Source organism: Lutra lutra, chromosome 2, assembly GCF_902655055.1.
Source record: "Lutra lutra chromosome 2, mLutLut1.2, whole genome shotgun sequence".
Classification (NCBI taxonomy): Eukaryota; Metazoa; Chordata; class Mammalia; order Carnivora; family Mustelidae; genus Lutra; species Lutra lutra.
Genome location: NC_062279.1, coordinates 106,075,843 through 106,101,527, shown reverse-complemented (window position 1 = coordinate 106,101,527; position 25,685 = coordinate 106,075,843). Strand labels below are relative to the sequence as shown.

Here is a 25,685-nt window from a genome sequence, read left to right as displayed (position 1 = left end):
CGTCACTTCCTACCGTGGCACAGCCAAAAAAGTTCCCCTCTTCACGCTGCTGCAGGAACCTTTGTTTCCCCTTCCTCGGAGAGGGCTAGTTCCGGGAGTGGTTCGGAAGGGGCCTCCGGGAACGGACGGAGCTGCGGGGCGGAGCGGTGAGTTGTGACGAGCTAGCCGGCTCCCAGCCGCCTCTGGGAGGCTCGAGACCTCCGCGAGGCGAGGTGGGAGAGTAGTTGCGTGGGGTCTTAGTTTCCTCGCTCCTCCTGGGAAAACCCCGTAATTTGCGGGGGGTCGCGCGCCCCAGGCTGACCGCTCTCTCCCTTCAGCGAGGGTTGTGCTTCCTCCTACGGTGTTTCGGGCTAGGGCTCGTCCGCTGAGGCACGGCCCCAGGGACTAGGCTCCTGGAAGTCTGTCTCAGACCCTTCTCGGAAGGTTTTGGCGACTTCTCTATGCAGCTCCCTCTTTCCGCCTCTTACCTTCTCTCGGGGTCCCTCCTTAAAGACCTTACCCCGTGCTAGGCCTTCGGTGTCATGTTTTGATCAAAGGATTGGAATTCCTTTTCTGAGCGTCTGCTAGCTTCTCTGTCACTTGGTTGATTGGAATCATAGTCTTCGGCTTGCCCTGCGTTTCCAGACGAGTCCCTAAGATTTCAGTGTAACCCAGGGCCAAGAATTCAGGAGAGGATGGAAATGCGCAGCATCTTTGAAAGGATTTTTGTTAGAAGGGGTCGCAAGAGCTTCCAAAGACATAGAGGGCAAAGCTTTCTAGAGCCGTTATGAGATGGCAACCCTAACAGCGCATTCAGTGTGAATAGGTTCAGTTTCCTTGGTCTTGTGTGTGCACATGCAGATGATCAACTTTGGACTTTTTCTAAGATTGGCATGTAGGGTGAGAAATGGGATCTAGGGCAAAGCATTATGAATATCCAGTTTCGGTTGGAGACATCCCAGATGCCCCAGAAAGTGATGCTTAAAAAAAAAAAAAACACAAAAAAAACTAGTTCATTCATTCAGTATTTTTGAGAGCCTAAATTTTAAACAGTAGATTTATAACTAAATAAAACAAGTTCTTGCCCTCATGGAGTTACAGTCGAGTGGGGTTAATTTAAGCCAAGTAAAGGATTGGGAAGAGAGTATTGCAGATAGGAACATTGTACAGGTCTCTAGTATTGGAAGACGCGGTTTTTGTTTATATTGCTTTTCCTGTTGCTTTTTCCATGTTTGAGGTGGGGGGGCAGGAGATGTAGGGAAGTTGGGTTTGACTTTTGTTCTTATTGCTCTTTGCAAAGGGACTTTGTAAGTGGTTAGAATTATGTAGAAGGAGGAAAAAAATCATTATACTTTACTTTGAACCCTAATAATTCTGTAGCCATTATTTTATGGTACTTTGCATGGTAGCAGAGTAATAGTCAAAAAGATAAATACAGACTCCCTCTCCTCCTCAAAGTACTCAGAGTTTTATAGGGAATGTGACACTTTTAGGGGGGGAAAAAGTATGGTTCAAGGTAGAAAGTCCTAGTACCACAAGAAAGCACTATATGAGATATCCTAGGAGGGAGAGATTATTAGTAGTATTTGGGGTGGAGAAGGACACACCATTGGTGAATAGAATCTTCATGAGAAATAATATTTGAACATAGAATTTGGACTTCTAAAAATGGGTAAAAAGCCTCCCAGAGAGGGGCGCCTGAGTGGCTCAGTGGATTAAGCCTCTGCCTTCGGCTCAGGTCATGATCTCAGTGTCCTGGGATCAAGCCCCGCATCAGGCTCTTTGGTCAGCGGGGGGCCTGCTTCTCTCTCTCTCTGCCAACTTGTGATCTCTCTCTCTGTCAGGTGAATAGGTAAAATCTTTAAAAAAAAAAAAAAAAAAAAAAAAAAAGCCTCCCAGAGAGAAAAATAAGTAGAAGTGTCAAAGCTAGCTAATGGCTCTGCTGTAAGGAAAATCTGTATATGAAGAATTAAAATTTTTGTGCCAGTTAAGGAGTCTTTTTAAATGGCAGGTGAAGAAATTTGGCTTTATTTCGAAGACAGTAGAAAGTTTTTTTGAGCAAGAAAATGAAAAAAAGAAAGAAATGTGTTTTGGGAATATTAATATGACAACAGTGTTGAAGTCAAGGAGAATAACTAGATTATTGTTATAATACAAAATTATAAAGACATGAATTTGAGTAGTAGCAGTGGAAGTGAAAAATGGAACAAATGTGACAAATGTTACAGAGTCAGAATCCATAGGGAAAGCCTGCTGATTGTTTGGTAATAAGGAATAAGAGCCGCTTCCCTGACGGGAAGATGTAGGCCCCAGACTGGATCAGTGGAGAGTGTCATTCATTGAAAAGGGACCCCGATCTCTCTTTATCTATACACATAAACACACCTAGAACTTTGTTTTTTGGAATCCTCCATTTGATCATGGATTTGAGAATACACAGGGAAGGATTGTATAAAAGTAACATAATTTGGTGTAATTCCAGGAAAATATTTTTGGAAGTAATAGAGGAGGCAAATTGATAAATTAGTTGCTGACCTCTTTAAGGACATAAATAGATGAAAAATAAATTTTATTATGTTTGCATTTGCCAGTAAGAAAGGAGAATAGAAACCAGACAAGACAATAGAAAAGTGGTAAAGAAAAGTAAGATAGAAAACTAAAATAAAAGGATAAAATAATAACTATGAGTGTTTTATGTTAGGCATCTACTGTCTTCTCTTCAATGAGGGAAAAAAGTTGGAGCAAGGAGGTGCCAATATGGAGAAAGCAGAGGGACCAAGGAATTGGAGGCTTCTATAAATTCAAAGTGCAGGTGGAATTGAAGGAAAGAAATGGGGCAAAAACTAAACAGAAAACCCAAAAGGAAGGTTGACCTGGTACCCTGAAGACATTTCTGGGTCAAAACAGTGGAATAGGTAGAATAATGGGATATTATAATCAAAAAGTAGAATAGTTATGGCTAGTTTCAATCTTCAGTGGCTGAAGATGAAGCTCTTTAGGTTGAAGATTTAAGTAAAAGTGCAGGAAGCTGGAGATCATCGATATAGATGCAATTTTAGCATCGCCGAAGATGAAGGTGCGGAGGAGGAGAAAGATGAATGTGGTTCCTTACTTTAGCAACCTTGAAGGTGCAGGTGTGGATTTCAAGAGAAGATGCTGATGAGTGGTGGTCATAGAATTTTTTCCCAAAAGCAGCAATATGGAATTAGATCTCCATAGACCTCTTTGCTCTATGAATAGGAAGTGAAAGGAACACCACTAGGAAATGGTGGTAAAAAGGTGTTGTCATGGGGGAAATAGAAAAGGTAAAGCTATACAAGGAGTGCTTAAGAAAACAAGTAGAAAACATAGGGGAATATATTGGTAATGAGTGGGGGCTAGAAGACAATGGGCAACTAGCAATGAAGTTAGTGTGGAAAGAGAAGGGCTGAGCTGAAAGAAAGTACTGGAAGGTTTTTCAAGGGAAAGGTAATTTGTACTTTAAAGTAGCCTTGATGTATGCATAATAAAGAAAGGTAAACTAGAAGTTGCTAGATAGCATAAAGCAGTGGCCTCCAAATTTGTCTCATTATTCATGAGTGTAAAATTGAGCATACTTCCATATACATTATCAATTATATGCATACACTGCTATCATTCTGTATATTAATAGCTATTTTTTAAAGATTTTTTTAAATTTATTATTTATTCAGTTGACAGACAGAGATCATAGTAAGCAGAGAGGCAGGCAGAGACAGAGAGAGGGAAGCAGACTCTCCGCTGAGCAGAGAGCCCGATGCGGGGCTCGATCCCAGGACCCTGAGATCATGACCTGAGCTGAAGGCAGAGGCTTTAACCCACTGAGCCACCCAGGCACCCTAATAGCTATTTTTTAATAAAAAAAGAAATTCTTACATTTTTCCCCCTATATTCTGCTATGAAGACCACCGGGCTAGAGGGACATGTTAGTAATTTAGGGTGTGGGTACAAAGCCTGTTCAGTTTTATAATTACAGGATAGTATAAGAACTGACTCCCAAGGTTCCAGTTGGAATGTTGGTATTGATAACATGACTTCCCTGGTCTTATAATCTAGGTGTTGACTCTTGTCACCTAATCTGTAATGCAGACTTTTTATTGGTGATTATGGAATTACATAACAGTAAATAATTTGCTTCTGATTTTCAGCGTAGAAATTTCAAGTAATGGTTTTTCTAGTATATTAAAAGGATTCTTTTCAGTATTAACCCTTTGGTCAGTCTCATAAGAACAGATGGTTTTGGATAAGTAAACACTCTGCTGTTTAGCTGTAGAAAGTTATATCAATAAAACAATATGCCGTATTCCCCTTGAGCAGTCAGGACAATTCAATATTGTGGACATTTCAGTGAGGAACTGTTTTCTCCTGAGAACATGTATAGTGACCAGCCTATACCATAAGTAAATTTGACCTTTCTGTACCTTATCATCTATATAAATGATGTATGGAATAATACCATCTTAAAAAGTGACAGAGGTTGCTTCTCAATTTTCATTAAATTACTAATACAGCTGTTGAGGTAGGTTATTTTCCTATTAGTACTGGCTTTTGGATTCATGAGTGATTCAGATATTTTAGTAGAGTGCAGAATTTGACAATAATTCTGAGGCTGTCAGATAAGTATCTAATATTTTCTTGAAAACTTAAAAAAAATGACCTAAGGGTGTGTGTGTGTGTGTGTGTGTGTATTTCCTGTCAAAGTTGGAGAAGGATTGGGGAGAAGTAGATGGGTAAGGAACAAACAAAATTCATTTCAGTCTGAACTTTCATATGCCAAGATTCAACCTACAGCAAGTTTTAATGATTTTATAAACCCCTGAAAATGAGAGATTACTGTGGAATTGCTGACAGATCCTTAACTCTAACAGTGCAAGTGTGTTGCATTATTACAATATTAACCTCAAGGGTAGAAGACTTCAACTTCAAGCCCTACAATATTGATCAAAGGATTGAACACAAAGTATACACTTTTATTTTAATAATACCTTGCCTGGAGAAGAATTTGAAAAAGTGACACAAGAAGTAGAACCACATGATAGGATTGGTATTAGCTGAAAACAAAACTTTTTAATGTTTGGAATTTCATAAGCCTTTGATGTACATCTTCACTATATTTTAAGCTCCTAATGACACAGAGCATTCTCATAGGCCCTTTGGGAGATTTTAATATAGATAGATCTATCTATCTATATATATATATATATATATTTTGTAGTAACTATGGCACCATTCCTTAGAGACCTTGCTTTTTAAAAATAAGTTAATGCATGAGATACCACAATCTGTGATTCAGTAAGATTATCATTAGTATGTTTTCTGAGGCATTCAAGATTGGAGCTGAGGACTAAGGAGATAAAAAGAAAATATAATTGAGGTAAAAGCTGCAGCATCAAAAGCTGCAACACCTTTATAGCTCATCACTTAATGCTTCCTCTAAACATCGCCCTCCTGTGACATATACCCCCCAAATCTTTTTTTTTTTTTTGGCACTGGAAATAAGGCTGGAGAGAAGAATTTTGACATATAGTAAACCTGAGCTAAACACATCAAATTCTTGTACACTGAACTCTTAGTGTACATTTTAAAACAGAGTTAGGAAGGGGCTCTGTGGCAGGGAGGAGCTTATCTGGATTTAAAATTTAGCTGTGGATATAGATACATACAAAACTGATATGTTCTTGCTTCAGGTGAAAAGAATTTGGTAAGTATAACAAAGAAATTTACTTTTTTTGTAATAACCTTTTAGACATTTCAGATTTTGTATCATGGGCACAATATTACCTATTATAAACAAAAGAATTAAATAAATAAACTTTAACATAGATAACTGTTCATTGTCTCTAAGTTAACACCCCCTTCTTTTTTCTTCAGGTGTTTGCAATGGCAGCTACTGTGAACTTGGAACTTGATCCCATTTTTTTGAAAGCACTAGGCTTCTTACATTCAAAGAGTAAGGATTCTGCAGAAAAGCTAAAGGCACTACTTGATGAATCTTTGGCTCGGGGCATTGATTCAAGTTACCGTCCATCTCAGAAGGTACCTGTGTGAATTAAAAGCTTGGGGGATGGAGTTTTGTAAGGCCGGTAGTAGAACAGTGTTAATATTTAGACCATCTCAAAATAGTCTCCCTGCCATAATAATCTTTCCTTGAGGCTTGAAGAAATTATATTTTTTAGTGTTCTTTTCTTCCATCATGCTTTCAAAGAACTGTTATATTACATAGAAAAGTTAGCTGGATGGGAGGGATATTCTACTTTATTTGTAGAGAAACCCACTTATATATGATTTAATTTCTAATTATTTATGAGCAAAATATTTTTTAAGCTTCTGTGTGAAACCATAACTCGTAATTATTCTCTAATTTTTATGGGCCAAAAACCATGAAGTAAAAGGACAGATTTTGCAGTGAAGTGGATTGAATATGGGTAGAATAATTTAAGGGAAAAGGTGTGAATGAACTATGAGAACTGTGTGGCTCCAACTTTGATAATAATAAAGCAGCCAAGCGACTTTATGTGAAAAGAATATATATTTTGGAACCAAACCTACTTTAAATCCCAGCTTGCCTCTTATTAATTGTGTGGTAATAGATATTATATCCTGAACATTTATTGTGTTTAAGGTACTTTTCTACATGATATATGTGTATAATTAATTTTAATTGTGATAATGGTCCTTTGAAAGAGGTATTATTTATTTTCACTTAAAAATAAGGAAACTGCTGGGCCCTAGGTGGCTCAGTTGATTAAGCGTCTGACTTTGGCTCAGGTCATGATCTGAGAGTTCTGGGATCAAGCCCAGCACAGGGTTCCCCAGGCTCAGCTGGGAGTCTGCTTGTCCCTCTGCCCCTCCCCCTGCTCATTCTCTCTCTCTCAATAAATAAATAAAATCTTAAAAAAAAAAAAAATAAGGAAACTGAGGTGCATAGTAACTTCATTTCAGTCGGCCTCTATTTCTTTATTAGTAAAAGTAAAATTAGTATAATAAAAATTACCTTGCAAAACTGTGATAATTAACCAAAAATAAAGTATGTAAGTTACTTGGCATAGTATCTACCTGGTACATAGTAGGCTTTTCATGAGTGGCAACTCTTACTATATTCTGTAATGGCTGATAACATTCTTTCAAACCTTTCTAAATCTCTAGAGCCCTGAAACTCCAAGTCACCCAGGTCTTTGAACCTAGACACCAAACTAAAGGAAGATAGAACTATATCACTCACTCAGTGTAATCCACACTCTCAAATTCAAGTCAGGCCCAAATGCCAGACTCAGCAGCCAAGTCCCAGATCCAGTGCTTAAGTAAACAGTGGTATTTTGCCCCTCATCTTCTTTCAATACAAACTCTCATATTCTCAAGCCTTTTTACTGTGTTTTGAATAGTAGGGGCAGTGTGTCCTTGTTTCTTCTACCATCCTCATTCTGGTAGGTTCAGTGAGTTCAACCTGACCAAATTATGCAACTCTACAGAATGCACTATTAAGTTTATTCTGCTCTGACTATTGATATTATCCCAATAGGAAAAACCTGTTATTACTGAAGAAGCAGTACTGTATTTTGAGATTTTAAAACAGAGGGAAGTTCATCTATTAAGTACATGAAAAATTTATTTCAATTAAAAAGCCTCCTGCCCTTAGATTTCTAACTGGAGTTACTTCTATTGATCAACCTAGAGAATATACTCTGTTAGGTGTATAAAAAGTATGGATTCACTTAATTATAGCCTTTAGCTGTTCATTTCCATCTCTAGAATAAATCACCTGGAGGCAGTGGTATACTTATAAACATTAACAACTGGCTCTCTAAATGTAGTATCAACATAAAAATTGGTTGATATTTCATTTACCTCATTAAAGAAGTCAAATGTGAAATAATGAACTTAGGGGCGCATGGGTGACTCAGTTAAGCGTTGATCGAGATCAGCTCTTGATCTCAGCTCAGGTCTTGATCTCAGGGTCATGAGTTCAAGCCTTGTATTGGGCTTCATGCTGGGCATGTAGTCTGCTTATTTAAAAAAATAAAAAAGGGAAGAGAAGAAAAAGAAATAATGAACTTAGAACTTAACTCATTCTTCAATGACTTGTAACTCTAGTTGACTTAGATAATAGTTTTCAAATGCTGCAAGATTATGTCTTTTAGTTTTTTATGTTAGAGAAGTAGTACACTTCTAAGTTTAATCTCCATTACCAACATTTTTTCCATCACTTTCCCAAGGCTATACCAGTGGTCACCAGACTTTCTGTAAAGTATCAAATAGTTAATGTTTTAGGTTTTTGGGGCCACATTGTCTGTCACAATGATCTAATTCTGCCATGATAGCATGAAAGCGCTGCAGGTTATACATAAATGAGAGAGTATTGCTGTGTTCTAATGTAACTTTATAAAAAAACAGGCAATAGGCCAGATTTGGCCTCTAGAACTAGACGGTGGCACAATAAATCAAGTGTAGCTACCAATAAGTCTAAAGCCCTTTTCTTTATCCCTTCCCCATTTCTTCCTCCTCAGAGGTTACCACTGTTCTGAAGCTAATGTATATCATTCTTGCTTGTATTTTTATACATTTATGTATTATCACAAAAAAGTAGACTGCACTCAGATGTTCTAGTTTATTTAGAATGGAAGGAAATGCTCTTCTTTTTTGCAGGGTGATTCCAAGGAGGTATCATATACATAAATTTTTTATACTGTTAGCAATAGATAGCAAGTGTAAATATCAGCAAAGTGGTAATATAAGACAAGGAGGAAAAGATGAGCCAGAGACTAAAATATTTGCAAATCAAGTATCTGATAAGGGACTTGTATCCAGAATCTGTGAAGAACTTTCTAGACTCAGTAATAAAATGAACAACTCCATTTTTTAAAAAGGGCAAAAAATTTTAAGGAACACTTTACCAAAGAAGATATATATATGGCAGATAAGCATTTGAAAAACTGTTCAACAGTGTTAGACATTAGGAAAATGGAAATTGAATCAACAGTGATATAACACTATATACCTATTACAATGTCTAAAATTTAAAAGATTAACCATACCAATGTCTATGAGGATGTGAAGGAGCTGGGACTCTCATACACTCCTTGTGGAAATGTAAAATGGTATACTACTTTGGAAAATGTTTTGGTAGTTTCTTAAAAAGTTGAACATACACATGCCATATGTGATCCAGCCATTTTATTCCTAGACATTAGTTCTAGAGAAATGAAAGTAAATGTCCACACAAAGAGTTGTGCAGGAAGTGTCATAACAGCTTTATTTGGAATAGCCTCAAACTCTAAATAAATATCTATTAATAGATAAATGAATAAACAATGGTATATCCATTCAATAGAATATTATTCAGCAGTATAAGGAATGAACTGTTGATATACTCAGCCTGAGTCAATTTCAAAATAAATAGACTGAGTGAAAGAAGGTAGAAAAAGAGTACCTACCATATGATTTTGTTCATATAAATTTCTAGGAAATGTAAACTAACTAATAGTTATAGAAAGCAGGTCAGTTGTTGCCTGATGATGGTGGGGGACATAGTTTCTCTAGGATGTATACCTCTAAGATAATTATAGTGGGCCACAGGGAAACTATGGGGGATGATGGATATGTTCTTCATATTGATTATAGTGATGGTTTCATGTGAAAATTACCAGTTTTACACTTTAATAGATACAGTTTTGTTTTTGTTTTTGTTTTTGTTTTTTTAAAGATTTTATTTATTTATTTGACAGACAGAGATCACAAGTAGGCAGAGAGGAAGGCAGAGAGAGAGGAGGAAGCAGGCTCTCCGCTGAGCAGAGAGCCCGATGTGGGACTCGATCCCAGGACCCTGGGATCATGACCTGAGCTGAAGGCAGAGGCTTTAACCCGCTGAGCCACCCAGGCGCCCTATAGATACAGTTTTTATATCAATTGTTTCTCAATAAATCTTTTTAAAGAAATGGATTTTACATTGGTCAAATATACCTTAATTTTTAACTAAAATTTGTTTATACTTATGATCTACTTTTTACAGTTTGTTAGAACATTTAATTAGTATCTTTTTATTTTATCTTTTAGGATGTGGAGCCACCCAAAATTTCAAGCACAAAAACTATTTCTGTTAAGCAAGAGCCCAAAACATCTTCCAGTCTTCCTTCTGGCAATAGTAATGGCAAGGCCCTCACAACTGAAAAAGTAAAGAAGGAAGCTGAAAAGAGACCAGCTGATAAAGTAAGAATTAATTTAATCGACCTTTAAAAAGAATAAATCAGTTGCGCTTATAGGCAGGAACAATGTTTCTTTCTGTGCTCACTTTTACATAATAGTAGGTAAAGTACATAATTTCTCAGTAAACATATTTTGATAATTATAGATGCTGATGTTGGTTTTTTTAAAAGTGGGTAGAATTTACATTTTTTAACCATTTACTGAAGTCATTATCAATACATATTTGAACCCTAGGGGATGTACTAATTTCAAGTATAAACTTTAATCCATAACTTAAATATTCTAGATGGAACAGTTGTTGAGAAGAAAAAACAGGAGAGAATAAAGATGTAAGTGACTAAACATGAAATTTGTTTTAGGTTGGTATGTACCTTAACAGACCTACAGATAATTCTTGGATTGCCTATTTTGAATGATTTTTGCACATAGTTAATTATTTAGATTTTAGCACTTAGTAAAAAATACAATTAAAAAGCCTTTAGTAATTCCTGCCCTCAAGGTGGAGTATTTTAGTCTCATATGTTTTCATACTTTCTCTAAATATTGGCTATTCTTAAAATATATAGTATTTTCTGTACTTTTAAGTTTCTATAAATGGTATCACACTGTACATGTATATCTTTTGGCAACATACTTTTTCATCTCTCAAGAAATGTGCTTTTGAAATTCACCTGTGTTGATAACAAAGAGGGAACATTGCTTTCAACACCATATAATAGTTACTCAGTAAATAAGTCAGTTTATCCATTCCCCTACTGGTGAGCAATTAGCTTATTTCTTCTTTTTTCTATTACAATGGAGCTTTAGCAAGCAGCTTCAAAGGTAAATTTGTGCACATGATGATAGTTTCTATAGGAGGATAGTTTCTATAGATGTAATAGGATAGGTACATCTTCAATCTTACTATACATTGGCAAATTACTATCCAAAGTGCATATACTGAATTTGTACTCTCGCCAATAAAGTATAAGAATTGAAAATCCTCCATGTCTTATCAGACTTTTTAATTGTTGCCAATTTGACAGGTATGTCTATAACACATATCTTAAAGAGAGGAGCCAGAATTTGCTTTGAAGCAAATATGGCAGTGTCTGGATGACTGGGAAATGGTTTGTTACTTACTTATTTTCAATATATTTCAAATATCAGTAGTATAAGATTTTATTTATTAAAGAGAAAGAGAAAAAAAACCCAAGTGCATGGGAGGGGCTGAGGCGTGAGGGAGAGGCAGAATCCCCACTGAGCAGGGGATGAGCATGTCGACTTGATCCCAGAAGCCGGGATCATGACCTGAGCCAAAGGTAGATGCTAAACCAACTAAGCCACCCAGGCACCCTAAATAACAGTGGTTTATAATTTAAAATATTTAAGATAAAAAGTAGCCTTAAAAATTGCCTTTTTATTGCTGTGGCTTCTCATTTCACAGCATCTGATTGGGAAACAAAAGGCCATATAAGTAAGTGCATTGAATCAGAATTCTTTAATGGATAAAAGAATACAAGGACAGATACAGATACATGCAAAAATGTTCTGATTTTTTTTATTTCTACCTTGCTGTTTTCTTGTAATGTATTGATTATGAATTTATTATAAATCTACCGATCTTTAGTGTTTATAACTGTCCCTAAAATGACAAAATATCTGTCAGGTGGACTTGGTCTTTGCAAGTGTCCATCGTATCCATCTCTCCATGATTTAAGGTTTATTCTGACATGTTACTTTCTGATTGTCTGCTTTTTATAGATGAAATCAGACATCGCAGAAGGAGTTGATATTCCAAAGAAACCTAGATTGGAGAAACCAGAGACACGGTCCTCTCCCATTACCGTCCAAACTAGCAAGGATTTAGCCATGACTGACCTTTCCAGTTTTGAGGAGACTAGTGCTGATGATTTTGCCATGGAGATGGGATTGGCCTGTGTTGTTTGTAGGTAAGTTGTACCTTTCTGTGGAAAGATTCTTTTGTCCTTGTAAAGAGAGCAAACAAAAGGAAAAAAAAAAAACAACAGACCAATTTTGGGGTGTTTATATTTTGTTTTCATAATTTGGAAGTGGGTAGGAGATAAGTAGACTATTCTCTATGAGATACCCATATAACAATTTAACATTTTGAAAATTGTCAAGTATTTTATCTTCCTCACTGTGGCATCTTTAATCTGTTATGCCATAGTAACGTTTTCTGGGTTCTAGAGGAAAACTATTATTGCGTTATTCTTCAGTGAAGAAGAACCTGTTCAGATTAATTTGTTTCTTTTTAAGAAGTCTGTGTTGCTTTTTTTTCCCTTTGAAATGTTGATAGTACTTATAAAGTAGAATGTTACACATAATTTTCTAAACACCCTTACATCTTTTCCTACAAATAATGGAGAAGAAATCAAAGGATTGTGTAGGTTATTCTGAGTGTTATTTTGAAATGTGGATACATAATTATAAAACATGGATGATTTTGCCTATTAGAAGATGCATTATAAAAATAAAAGAAAACTGAATTTTATACTGCTTGATGCAAGGGGCTAAATTTTTAATTGTTTATAACTTGTACTGCCTAGTGCAAAAGAAAAGATTACCATCTTTGTTGCTGTTTTCTTAATGGAAATGTTAGATTCTGGTGCGTTAGGACTGATAAAGTAACTATAAGCTTTTGTGAACTTAACAGAGAATGAATTAATGTACTTCTGAATAGGATCATTTGTTACAGCTTCACTGTTTTCACATATATTTATTTTAGCCTTTAGCTACCATGAAGTTTATAATTTTTAAATAAGAAATAATGGTAAAGTAATAATGGAGAGAGAACTAGTAGGATAGTCTAAGGAGACGTAGGATAGTCTAAGGCTGTGGTGATTGCTTTTTGAATTTATATTTTCTTGATATACAATTTGCTACATTCTATTCAGTTGATAACACATGTATTTATTGAACACCCTTATCTGGACAGTAATATGCTAAACATTGTAGATAATTAGGTCCTGTTTCCACCTTCATGCATAAGTCAATTTAAATGTACAGGCAACTTATTTTAATGAACTTCTATATTAATGAAGAAGACAATAACATGTAGGTAATGCATATAAAGGAATTTAATAGAAGTATAGAGAAAATTTTATGAGACTCTTGGAACTAAGGGAGCCAGAGTCTCCCTTCTTGGGAGAAAGAAAAAAATTATGAGAAATGGCTAGGAGAATATAGCCAAATTCAGTTACTAGGGTACCTTACATTCATTTGTGTTTGAGCGTGGAATGCTCGTGCAGGCTGCATGCTTGAGTTTGTTATTTTGCTGTTTGGTTGTTTGAGGTTTTTCCCTCTTTTATATATCACACTTACCAAAACAACCCTAAAGTGGCTTTAAATTGTTGCATTCAAATAAGTGCAGTGTTTAATGGTATTTTTCCTTAGGCAAATGACGGTGGCATCCGGTAATCAATTAGTAGAATGTCAGGAGTGCCATAATCTCTACCACCAAGATTGCCATAAGCCCCAGGTGACAGACAAGGAAGTGAATGACCCTCGTCTGGTGTGGTATTGTGCTCGATGTACCAGGCAAATGAAAAGAATGGTAGGAATCTTTTTTTTTCTCTATTTTTAAACAGTCTCTATCATTTTTTTTGTTGTTGTTGATAGGTGCTTTTCAAAATAAAATTTGAATATTTAAGTTATTGAAAAAATACATATACTGATTATTTAATATTTGTATTTATAATGTACATGTATGATTTATGTATCTATGCCTAAAAAAAGGACCATATTATATCCATTTTTCTCTGTTGAGCTTTTAGCTTATTCTAATATAGATAAACAGGATTAGAGACCCACAAAACATGAACATTCCTGAAATACAGTATGTCTGTATTTACAAACATTTAGAAATACTATAAAATACTGTGGGAAATGGTGAGATACAAAGCCCTAGTCTTTGGTGAGTCTGGTAAGGACATACTGAAAATGTCCATTCTTGGGTGGGCGTAAACCATTAAACTCACAAACTATGTACAGAAGCATTATTTGCATATGCATGTCTGTCTTTCCATCTGTGTTTCTCAGTTCATCAGTCTGTCCTTCTCATTGTCTTCAAGTGACCATTAATCTCATTTTCCTAATGTACTTTCTTTATATACTTGGCTTGCTAATATAACTGCCTTTAACATCATACTGAAATGTGTTTTCACTTGTTATATTGGATAGTTTTGTAATTTCTATTTATTTAAAAGGCAGATAAATAAACTTTATCATTTTCCTTTGAAGAAATCAAGAAATTGTGATTTACTTTAGTGACTTACCTGCTTCTCCTGTCCTTCCTCCCCTGCCTTAGATAAAAGAATTTTCACATCTGTTAACCAAATAAATTTCTACATAGACTTTTCTGGCCAAATAATATCTTTTTAAAGGCAGAGGTACATAGTTAAAAGTAAAAATTCAAGGTACCTATTTTACTTCTCAATCAGTTAAATCAGAAATAGGAAATGTTTTTATTACTTTGAAAATTAGTGAAATTTCAGTAGTATGTATATTTTCAGTTTGTAACAGGAAATTTCTGTGATAAGATATAATTTTTTCTGCTTAGTTTGATTTTTATTTAGTTTATTACTTAAACTAGTCTTCCAGGACTTCAATCAAATGATTATGGGTGAGCAGTATAGTACATTCCAGGGCATTAATAGAAGTAGTCACTAAGAATTGATAATAATAAAAATAAGTAATTTGTGACCACAGTCTTTCTTTAGTATATCTTCAAAGATTTTTTTATTGTTATTTTATTGTAAGTCTCAATAAAGTAAGCACTGTTCTCTTCAAAATGTTTTCTCCTCCCTTTTTTGTGACAGTGTATACCAAATCTGTTTGTAGGTCTAGTCCTCTTTCAGGAATGAACTTTGGCAGCTGGCCAGATATCTTAAAGTAACTTTAAGTTCAATATCTTTAAAATTAAAATTTTCTTCTCCACTCAGTTTTTTGCCCAGTTGTCTGAACTAGAAAACATTATCTTTGATGCCTCTCTTAATTCTATATTACTTTGTTGACCAAATTTGCTAGTTGTGCCTCTTCTTCATTTCTTAAATCTGTTCATTTTGCCCTTACTACCCTGTCCCACTAATTGTCTATTGCTTTAGCCCCTTAAGAATTCTCCTTGTTTCTGGGGTGCCTGGGTGGTTCAGTTGTTTAAACATCCAACTCTTGACTTTAGCTCAAGTCTTGATTTCAGGATTGTGAATTTAAGCCCCATGTTGGGCTCCAAAACTATTACCAAAAAAAAAAAGTTGTCTCCTTGCTTCCTTTCAGTATGCCTTACTCACTTCAATAAAAACAATTAGAATTGTTCTTTTCAATTTTTTCTCTAATGTTATCTGCCTAAATATGCCCAGTGGCTCTCCATTACTTATATAATGAGGTTATACTCATTACGGTGAATATATGGACCTTCTCTATATACACCCATACACTCTGGCCATGTTAGGCTAGGTGTATCATTTCCTGAATATGTGATGAACTTTTCTGTTCCCCTATGTCCTGCTTCTCAGCTTTCCTTCATCTGCGGTATCTTTTCTTCATCTGCTTTACAAATTAAATGTATAATTCATTTATCAGTAAGACCATGTCTCATTGATTGGCATAGCACTAGAGCAGAGCTCAGAACTGGACATGTCCTACTTTCTGTTGTTTTCTGTAATGTAATGTGGAGGAAATGTGGATTAGTACCAAAAATAGTCAATAAGTTCAGTTTATATGTCTAAGAATCAAAGTACTGAATGGAGAGCCATGATTAATGTTAAAACATGAGTAGAATTCGCCCAGACTAGATTCAGAGAAATACCAAAAGGCAAGATCTGAAGTGAGCCTAAAGATCAGGATCCAATAAACACAAAGTTTAATGGAATTTGGAAATAGTATGGGTACTACTACAGTTGCTTTCAGTGTATATGCATTGGTTATTGCTCCAAGGTATCTCAGAGATATTATAAATAGCATCTTATATCCCCATTCTCCCCACACTAATTTGTCCAAGTAGGGCAGATTCTACAGTACACATATTATATATTATTATAGGAAGACCTAGTTAAGAATGTGGTGATAGGGTGTGGCAGGCTCCAGGATCATTCTTCAGTTCTATAATGTTCTCTTTACCAGGTAATGGGTTTTGCCCCAGCCCTAAGTCAGAGATTCCTATAACTTATTGCAGTGGTTTTCAATCTAAGGTAATAACATACCTACTCAGCAGCATTTAGAAATATGTGGTATTTTTTGATCGCTGTCATACTGGCAATTACTGCCCTGAGTGGGAGATTTCATACATTCTTCAATGTGTGAAGCACTCACCCAGTGAAAAATTATATACCTTTGTTGGGCAGCACCAAGTCAGGGTTAATATCCTAGTTCCCAAAACTAGTATTACCAGCAAAAGACCAAGGGCCCTTGGTATTTCTCACTCAACTCGTAAGATGGCTAGGTGATATAGAAGCAGCAAAACATCCAAATGTGATCTTCTAGGCAAAGGCCCTTTCTTGGCTTTGTTGTAAGGAATCTACTAATGCCATGTAAGTTAAACCAGTCTTCAGAGTCTAATCTCTGAAATAGATGTGGGTTGAAGGAAGTGTAAGATTGAAAGCCATGGTTATGGAACCATATATTTCTGATTTACTATGAGGGCTGCATTCTCATAACCTGGTTTTGCAATAGAGAATAAGATGGTCCTCCTTCCCTGCTGGTAAGAGATATTTTACCAAGGGTAGTCTTCTAGCAGCCTTAATCATATTCTTGATCTGAATGTCTCTTTATAACTAATGTTTGGAAGTAGGTATACTTTCATACAGAAAACATGTAATATAAAAAATGTGTTGAATTGAAACGTAAGGACCAACCTTATATAGTACAGCAAACCATAGCACAAGAAGTGTATACAAGAAAGTCCAGACAAAAAGACTGCATTGAAATTTCCAGAAATGGGAACAGATTATTAATAAATTTCCTGATAAAGTCCTGCATGGTCTTACTAAGACTGTCAGACAGTGGACTGTCTGGGAGCATCTTTCCCCACCCAGTATGCATGGATTCTTCCAGATTCAGTTTTCTTATCCTATATAAATGAGGATGAATAAATAAAAACTATTACTGTCCATACTCACATGTGCCAGACACCGTGTTAGACATTTAGGTAGTCATAATTCATCCTCATAACCCACCTTAGAAACAGGTCGTCTTATCCTCATTTTGCAGGTGAAGAAAATGATGATTTTAGAGATTTCCATATTTTATCTGTGGTAACATAGCTAAGGAAGAAGCTGAGCTGGGTTTTAATCCTATTTCTGTTTGACTCTAAAAACTGTGCTTTCAAACACAGCACTGTACTGTTTATATAATTATGATTATTTACCTGGAAAACACTAATAATCTGAAAAATGAATAGAGTTCAGAAGAGAATGCAAAGTTATAAAATAAAAAACTCAATTATTGGTCAAAATAAAACTGAAAATGCTTATAAAGGAATAGTGGATACAAATTCCTCTTTAATAACATAGAAAATTGTATTTGTGGACTTTCTCAAAGAGTTTAGCATGCCTGCTTCTTCAGTGTGAAAAAAACCTCAAGAAGATACATAATTTTCATCAACAGTTTTTTAGCCACATTCGGTATTTGAGATCATATAATTGATCTGAACTACCTTTAAACTCACCCTCAGTTACTTAGAGATTTGTACTTGAACATCAAGGAAAAAACTCTTAAGTCTTTAACTAGCCATAATAAATAAACGGACTCATTACAAGTGAAGCTAACTGGTTACAAGTAATTTGTGATTTTCCTTTTTTTTTTTTTTAAGATTTTTATTTATTTATTTGACAGAGAGAGAGAGATCACAAGTAGGCAGAGAGGCAGGCAGAGAGAGAGAGGAGGAAGCAGGCTCCCCACCGAGCAGAGAGCCCGATGCGGGGCTCGATCCCAGGACCCTGAGATCATGACCTGAGCCGAAGGCAGAGGCTTTAACCCACTGAGCCACCCAGGCGCCCCTGATTTTCCTTTTTTTAAAGAAATAGTTTGGTTTGTCTTATTAAAATGGTATTATCAAACTAATCTGCATGATTTCTAAAGCTTAATATCTTTACTGTTTAGAAATGAATAAAATCTGTAAAACCATTCATAGAATGATGATAAAAATAATTTGTTCAAGAATCTATATTTTTAGTGTTACACAATATTTTTTAAATGTTTAACTGTATTTCAATTCAATGAAGAGTCCTGTGACAGATTTTTTTATTGTCTTTTTTTATGCATTCCTTTAAGATTTTGTGTCTAATTTAATTCTCTGATTTTTTACAGGCTCAAAAAACTCAGAAACCACCACAGAAACCAGCCCCCACAGTTGTTTCTGTAGCTCCAGCTATCAAAGATCCACTGGTTAAGAAACCAGAAACTAAACTCAAACAAGAGACAACTTTTCTAGCATTTAAGAGAACAGAGGTCAAGGTACAGTACATTCCATTTTTATCTAAGCTTGGATTTTAATTTAGTTGACTCAAAAATACTTCCTTGAAAAAAATATTGATGAGTAACATTATATACTAAGTGGCAATATGTTGAAAAAGACTGCATTACTATTACTATTAGGTAGAAAGGGAACATTTATATAATTATTTAATATCTAACTCTGTTTCTCTTTTTATCACCATTAGGAAAGATCTATAAGCATTCCAAAGTGGTATTCTTTACCATTTCTATGTAGTCAGGCATTTATCTCCAATCAGGAATTTTGTTTAAATTCTAAATACTTCTGCCCGCAGTTACAGCAGTTTTGCTCCTCACATTACTTGTGCAGAGTGACCTTGTAGCATTTTTTTTTCTCCCTGCTTATTGGCTATTGAAGAAGTTTTCTTCTTTTGTCTTATTTTTTTCCATCATTATCATGAACTTTCAAGGTACCTACTCCTTATACAAAGGGACCAGATTATCTAGTGAAAGTGTCACCTTTCTCATTCTTAGGTTTGCATCCTTGAAATCACACTACATTATTATTAATATTTGGCATTTTGATATTGTGGAATAAAATATTTTTCTAACCTTATTTTATAACAAAAACAATATTTTTACTGAGTTATACATTCCAGTTTTAAGCAGAGTACTAAACATGGTAGAAAAATATTAGACCCAAATTCTCAAAGGTTGATCCCAGAAAATTCCAGATATTACACTGTCCTAGTGACTCTAAGTAGCTAAGTTCAAGAACCTTGGTGTGATGATTAAGAATATGAATGTAAAGGAGTGCCTGGGTGGCCCAGTTAGTTAAGGATCTTACTTTTGGTTTTGATTCAGGTCCTGATCTCAGGGCCATGGGAATGAGTTCTGCATCAGGCTCCATGCTCAGTGGGGGTGTGGATCTGTATTCCTGCTCTCCCCCTCCTTCTGCACCTCCCCTGTGCTCTCTCTCTCAAATAAATAAGTCTTTTTTTTTAAAAAGTTAATGAATGTAAAGTACTCTGAGAAAGATCCTAATAATTTTATTCACAGATCATTTTTTAAACTTAATTTGCCAGGGAAGAGTTAATATCCAAAGGATATCCATATTTGCCATGTCAAAACTTAGTGAGTTGGAATAGAGTGAAGAATAATTTATTGAAAGTAATTAGAGTTGCTGTATTTTATACTTAAATCACTTTTAAGTAGATTTTTATACCAACTTGTTACTACTAAAGGTTAATTTTAAGAAATCCAACATGTAACCATTGTATGGAAAATAAGTTAAGGCTTTGGCTGTCATGTTTATTCTGATTAAGAGGCTTTGATGTTTTTATGATGAAAGTTGAATACATTTCTACTATGAAAAATATTTGTTTCCTTTTACATATTAAAAAGCAGATGGCTTTCTAGCTAGGATAATGGGCAAGAAAATATTAATAGTTAAAAATTTAAGAAGTAGGGTGCCTGGGAGGTCAGTTGGTTAAGCATCTGCCTTCAGCTCAGGTCATGATCTCAGGGTCCTGGGATTGAGCCCCGCATATGGCTCTCTGCTTAGCAGGGAGCCTGCTCCCCTACTCTCTCTGCCTGTCTTTCTGCCTACTTGTGATCTCTCTCTCTCTCTCTCTCTCTGTCAAATAAATAAATAAAATTTTTTTAAAAATTTGAGAACTAGCTGAGAAACTTATTATCTATACTAAAATACTGAGAGATTACTTGGTCTCCATTGTTTGTGTTATTTTACTTTTTCGTGTCCTAATAGTATTATAAGCCATATGTCATTTTGTTGAAAAGCAATACCAGTAATAGGAAGCCATTAAACTAAAATGCTATACACACAGAACTGTTTGTACTTCTTAAGTCTTGGTCTTTTTAATTACTTCAGATGGGTTTTTGTTTATGAAGTTTGTTGAAAGATCATTTAGCCATAAGGCAGACAGTTTTATGTTTAATAGAAAAGGGAAAAAATTACATCTTTCATAACTAAAACAAGTTGACTGCACTTCTGTCCTTTTGCTTCCTTTAACTTTTTCTCATTACCTATGTGCATTCCTCCAGGAATGTATAATTTATCTGTGGTTTATCTTCTCTGGATATCCTTAGATATCCAGATACAGTAAGTAACCTTAGAGAGTTACTAAATGATGTTACTATTAAAAAAATTCTGTTTTTCAGAGTATGTGAACAAAAATTTGGACCTTTCCTCTTATGAAATAAGTATCTCAGCACTCTATTCTGATTACTTTTCACACTGGTTAAAAATGTTTACACACAGGGGCACCTGGGTGGCTCAGTTGGTAAAGTTGTAGACTCTTGATTTCAGCTCCGGTCAATCTGATATCAGGGTCCTGAGATCAAGCCCTGCCTTGGGCTCCACACTTAGCAGGGAGTCTGCTTGAAGTTTCTCCCTCTTTCTCTGCCCCTCCCCCTTTCTCTCTCTCTCTCAAATAAATAAATAGGGGCACCTGGGTGGTTAGTTGGTTGAGCGTCTGCCTTCAGCTCAGGTCATGATCTCGGTCCTGGCACAAGCCAAGCCCCACATCGGGCTCTCTGCTGAGTGGCGAGTCTGCTTCTTCCTCTTCATTTCCTTTTGTGATCACTCTCACTCTCGCTCTCTCAAATAAATAAATGCAATATTTTAAAAATAAATAAAATAAATAAATTTTTAAAATGTTTACATGTAGACAGTATTGAAGGCTACTTTGTAAGAACTAACAACTCTCCCAGAGTTCAGGTCTGAAGTATAACTGTATGTGTTTTAGGCATGGTAATTACCATATTTTTAAGTAAACTACTATTTGTAAGACTTAATCTTTTACCTATAGGTAAATTTAACACTTTCATGAATCTTAAGAATATAAAGGTAGAAAGAGTGCTGGTAGGAAGTTCAGTTTATAATTAATTGTAACAAAACACAATTTTACCTAATGTGAAGGTAAAAAAAAAATTGTTCTCATGTGAATAAGGGCAATATTTATTTGTACAATGACGTTGGTGTCACTGTTAGCTTTTGACTGGCCAAAGAAGTTAGAGAAACTAAGGTGTTACATCTTTAAGAAATTCATCTGGGAGTGAGTCAGGCCTACTTAAAATGTCACTGTGCAACTTTTGAGGCAACTGATAAAATCTTTTATACAAAGCAGGGATCTCTTGGGTGATAGCTTCATGGAAACCGTGAATAAATTATGAAAAAAAAAGTTATGAAACCTTTTTAATATATCACCAGAGCTGTACAATTCCAAATAGTTAACATTGCACATTTGTATATATTTTGCAGTTCAGGAGCTATTCGCTCAAAATTAGGGTTAGAACATGTTTTTTTAAAAAAATGGACTCAGGATCTGACACATTGATTCACTCAATAAATAATAATCAAATGAATCTGTTTATCTCAGACATCTTCTAAATGTCCTGGGTTTAAGCATTTTTGTCCAATAAGAGTGGATTCTATTTTGAAATGACCCACAAGCCATTTGGAGCAAGGTATAAACAATTAGGTACTTCACTGAACTAGATAATACCTTTTTTGGGTGAAAAACAAGTTAAAGTATTAAATCTGATTTTCTAAGAGTGCTTGTAACTGAATCTAAAAGCAATTCCCAAAATCAAATTTCATACATTTCTTTTTTGGAATCATTAGAACAAGAATATGACATCTCAGAATTTCTGCTTTGGAAATAGTAGCATCAGTTAGCTATGGATAAGTGTTATTGTTTGTGTTTTTTCAGATTAGTTTCATAAGAACTTAATTTTGGTGGTATGATTTAAATTTCCCAAGTCATTACTTTTGTATAAAAAAATCCAACAATTCAACTTGTTATATATTTAAGATATTATATTGTTAATTACATTTAGCTCTAAAACAATGCTTATCTTATTTTTTTTAGACATCCACGGCTATTTCAGGAAATTCTTCTAATACCAGCGTTTCCTCTTCGGTAACTAGTGGACTAACTGGATGGGCAGCTTTTGGAGCTAAAACTTCCTCTGCTGGTCCATCAACAGCAAAACTGAATTCAACAACCCAAAATAATAGTGGGAAACCTGCTACCTCATCAACTAACCAGAAGCCTGTGGGTTTAACTGGTCTGGCGACATCATCTAAAGGTGGAATAGGTTCCAAAATAGGTTCCAATAACAGCACTGCACCCACTGTACCACTGAAACCACCTCCACCTCTAACTTTGGGCAAAACTGGCCTTAGTCGTTCCATTAGTTGTGACAATGTTAGCAAAGTGGGTCTTCCTAGTCCAAGTAGTTTAGTTCCAGGAAGCACCAGCCAACTCAGTGGGAATGGAAATAGTGGGACATCAGGGCCTAGTGGAAGTACCACTAGCAAAACCACTTCAGAATCAAGCAGCTCTCCCTCAGCATCCCTTAAAGGTCCAACTTCACAAGAATCACAGCTCAATGCCATGAAGCGATTACAGATGGTCAAGAAGAAAGCTGCCCAGAAGAAACTCAAGAAGTAATGTGGCCAAGTAGGTTTTTATATCACATTACCCAAAAATCTTATTATTAGGACATAAACTGTAATATACTATAATTTAATAAAAATCTTCACAATGAAATTTCTATTATTTCTTACCTTCAAATACTAAATGTTTTTAAGCAAAATTTGGAAATCTATTTTAAGTCTGTTTAACATTATTTTAACAGTTTCCTTAGCATGTGAAAACAATGATTAAAATGATTAATTCTTGATGAGAACTTCTGGAATCCCAAGAGACTGGTAGCATACATGAATTTTTTAAAAAAGAAATAGTTCATCTTCTAGCAAAGCCCCAAGAATTAATCCTGCTGAATAAGGTGCCTTACAAGGTGGCAGGAATGACCCAATATAAACTTTCCTACTTTCCCCCCAATATTCCAGATATTCCATGTTAGTCCCCGGCCTCATTTCAATTGATTCTCCCTCTCCCCCACAAATATTTTATCTCCCCATTTTCAAAATGAATTTTATATAATTGACTTCTCATATTTCTGTATTATATCTTTACTTTTATTTTTATCACTTCGTATCAGTTATTTAGGGATCTCTCTTCCAATAGATTATGAACTCCCATAACGCAGTACTTTTCTCCCATTGCCTGCTTTTTCTTATATTGCCAGTCTAATATATGCACATTATATGTACCAATAAATGTTGAATTTTGATTTATCCTGGTTATCTATATTCCTGAGAATTCTTGAACAAACTACCCCTTCCAAGAATTTTTGTGGGTGGATAATTTCTGAGTTGTTTACATACTGATACCTTCTGCTATATCATGGAAAGAAAAAAGGGGCTGCTTTATTTTTACTGCCCAAAAGTGTTACAGTTTTAATTTTAGTTAACTTTGTATAAAAGAAGCTCCAGTATCATGATTAAATCTTGAAATTGTTCTGAGTATGTGTGTGTGCATTGTTAAATTACAAAATGTGAGGGGTCTGAGTCATAGCCTTATTTGTAAATTAACAAATTAGCCTACCGTTTTTACATACAGTTTCTGACAGAAGATATGTAGCTTTTTGGACCAGAGAAACAATTTAGTACTCACAAGCAAAATGCAACAGCCATTTTGTACTTCATGAATACCTCACTTCATCCAGAAACTAGAAGTCCAAAAAATTCTTATATTCATTGGATTATGGGCAGCAGCCTTATTCCTTCAACTTTGATGTGTGCTACTGAATCTTTATAAATCTCTAATCTCAAACCCTTTCCCTTATCCCTAAATTTTTCTAACGTCTTCTAAAATACATTGGTAAAAGATTTCTGTGAAGATAAAGCTTTTTAAATAAACTTGCTCTTTTTCTAAGGAAAGAGTATTGTAAACTACCCTTAAACAATGATACTAAATTATTCATAGTAAAATAGAATGCAGGATCGAGATAATCCCATTACTTGCATGTGGGGGTAAACATCTATTTACATGTTTAAAATCTGCCTACAGATGTTTCTGTTTTGAGAAACAAAGATTTCTGTTGATTAAACATCATTTGGCATGAACATCAAATCCTCTTTAGGGTCAAAAGACCAAAACAACCCATAAAATCATCATTATTTGTTTATAGTTCAGGACCAGTTTGGACTAAACTGGACAAAATTATCTGATACAAACTCAGCTCAAGAACTAACAATTCGTGTGACCTCAGAACCTATGAGAAATTAAAGCAGTAATGCAATGCATGTCGGCCCTTGAGGTGGAAAATTTCATCCTATCACAGAACATATGTGCTGGATAGAGTTGGGAAGAGAAGTAACTTTTAATTTCTACAGTACTTCAGAGAGGATGTTAGAAGACTTTTTAGGAAGTTATCTTTCATTGAGTATGGCTGTTTGTGGAGATTATATGTGTGCATAAGTATATATTTGGAATCCATACATGTGAAAGTATGCATCTAGTAATGTATATAATTCAGTTTGGTATTTTATACAGGTACTTCTGTATTAGACTTTATCTTCAGGTACATCTTAAACCTCGATTTTTCCATAATTATAATAAGCGAACTACAAAGCTTTTTTAACTGAACATGTGATGAAAGTAGTATTAATAGTATTTATCACTTAATTTATTTTGTTATGCATAGTTTTTTTTCCTCACTAGAATTTAAGTTGTATGAGGGCAGGGATTTTGTTTGATTTGCACACCACTGAATTACCACTGTAGCTCTCAATAAATGTTTTATTATGCCAGTGAAAGAATAGATAATTAGGTGAGCCAAGATAGGCTTTTAGGATTGTAAGCTCATATCCTACATTAGTAGAAATTTGGTCAATATCATCTTTTGTATATTGTGCTTTCTGTTGGATTTTAGTGACTTAAAAAAAACACTAAAGGAACATTGGCTTAAAGTCAGAAGACCTGCTTTTGAATTCCAGTCTCTCCATGTATGAGCTGTGTGATCTTTGGTTTCCTCCTCTATAAAACATAGACGATAATTAATGAGATAAAATGGAAGGCATCTGATACTCCAGGATTAAGTTTCTGATTCTGATGCTTAACAAGGATGTGGTAGTATTGTTTATTATTAGCTGAGGTAAATTATATGTGATGATCATAGGTTAA

General features: G+C 35.1%; 1 protein-coding gene across 2 annotated transcripts; it reads left to right on the top strand.

Moving 5' to 3' along the window:
- The first annotated feature begins 25 nt into the window (after window positions 1-25).
- INTS12 (integrator complex subunit 12) lies at window positions 26-23,204 on the top strand. Of its 2 annotated transcripts, none has more exons than XM_047718146.1 (7): window positions 26-146; window positions 5,869-6,033; window positions 10,048-10,200; window positions 11,941-12,128; window positions 13,594-13,753; window positions 18,502-18,648; window positions 22,521-23,204. In XM_047718146.1, the coding sequence occupies exons 2-7, from the start codon at window positions 5,878-5,880 to the stop codon at window positions 23,103-23,105; spliced, it is 1,389 nt and encodes a 462-aa protein (XP_047574102.1). In that variant the 5' UTR covers window positions 26-146; window positions 5,869-5,877; the 3' UTR covers window positions 23,106-23,204. The 2 variants fall into 2 exon arrangements, with proteins under 2 accessions (XP_047574102.1, XP_047574104.1); XM_047718148.1 differs by having other exon boundaries at window positions 105-212.
- The last annotated feature ends 2,481 nt before the right edge of the window (window positions 23,205-25,685 follow it).

What these genes read in the sequence shown, in the direction of transcription:
- INTS12 (XM_047718146.1), top strand. Translation starts at nt 5,878, where the DNA reads ATGGCAGCTACTGTGAACTTGGAACTTGATCCCATTTTTTTGAAAGCA. An exon ending in TTGGCCTGTGTTGTTTGTAG is followed by an intron (nt 12,129 to 13,593) that starts GTAAGTTGTACC and finishes ATTTTTCCTTAG; the next exon opens with GCAAATGACGGTGGCATCCG. An exon ending in CCAGGCAAATGAAAAGAATG is followed by an intron (nt 13,754 to 18,501) that starts GTAGGAATCTTT and finishes GATTTTTTACAG; the next exon opens with GCTCAAAAAACTCAGAAACC.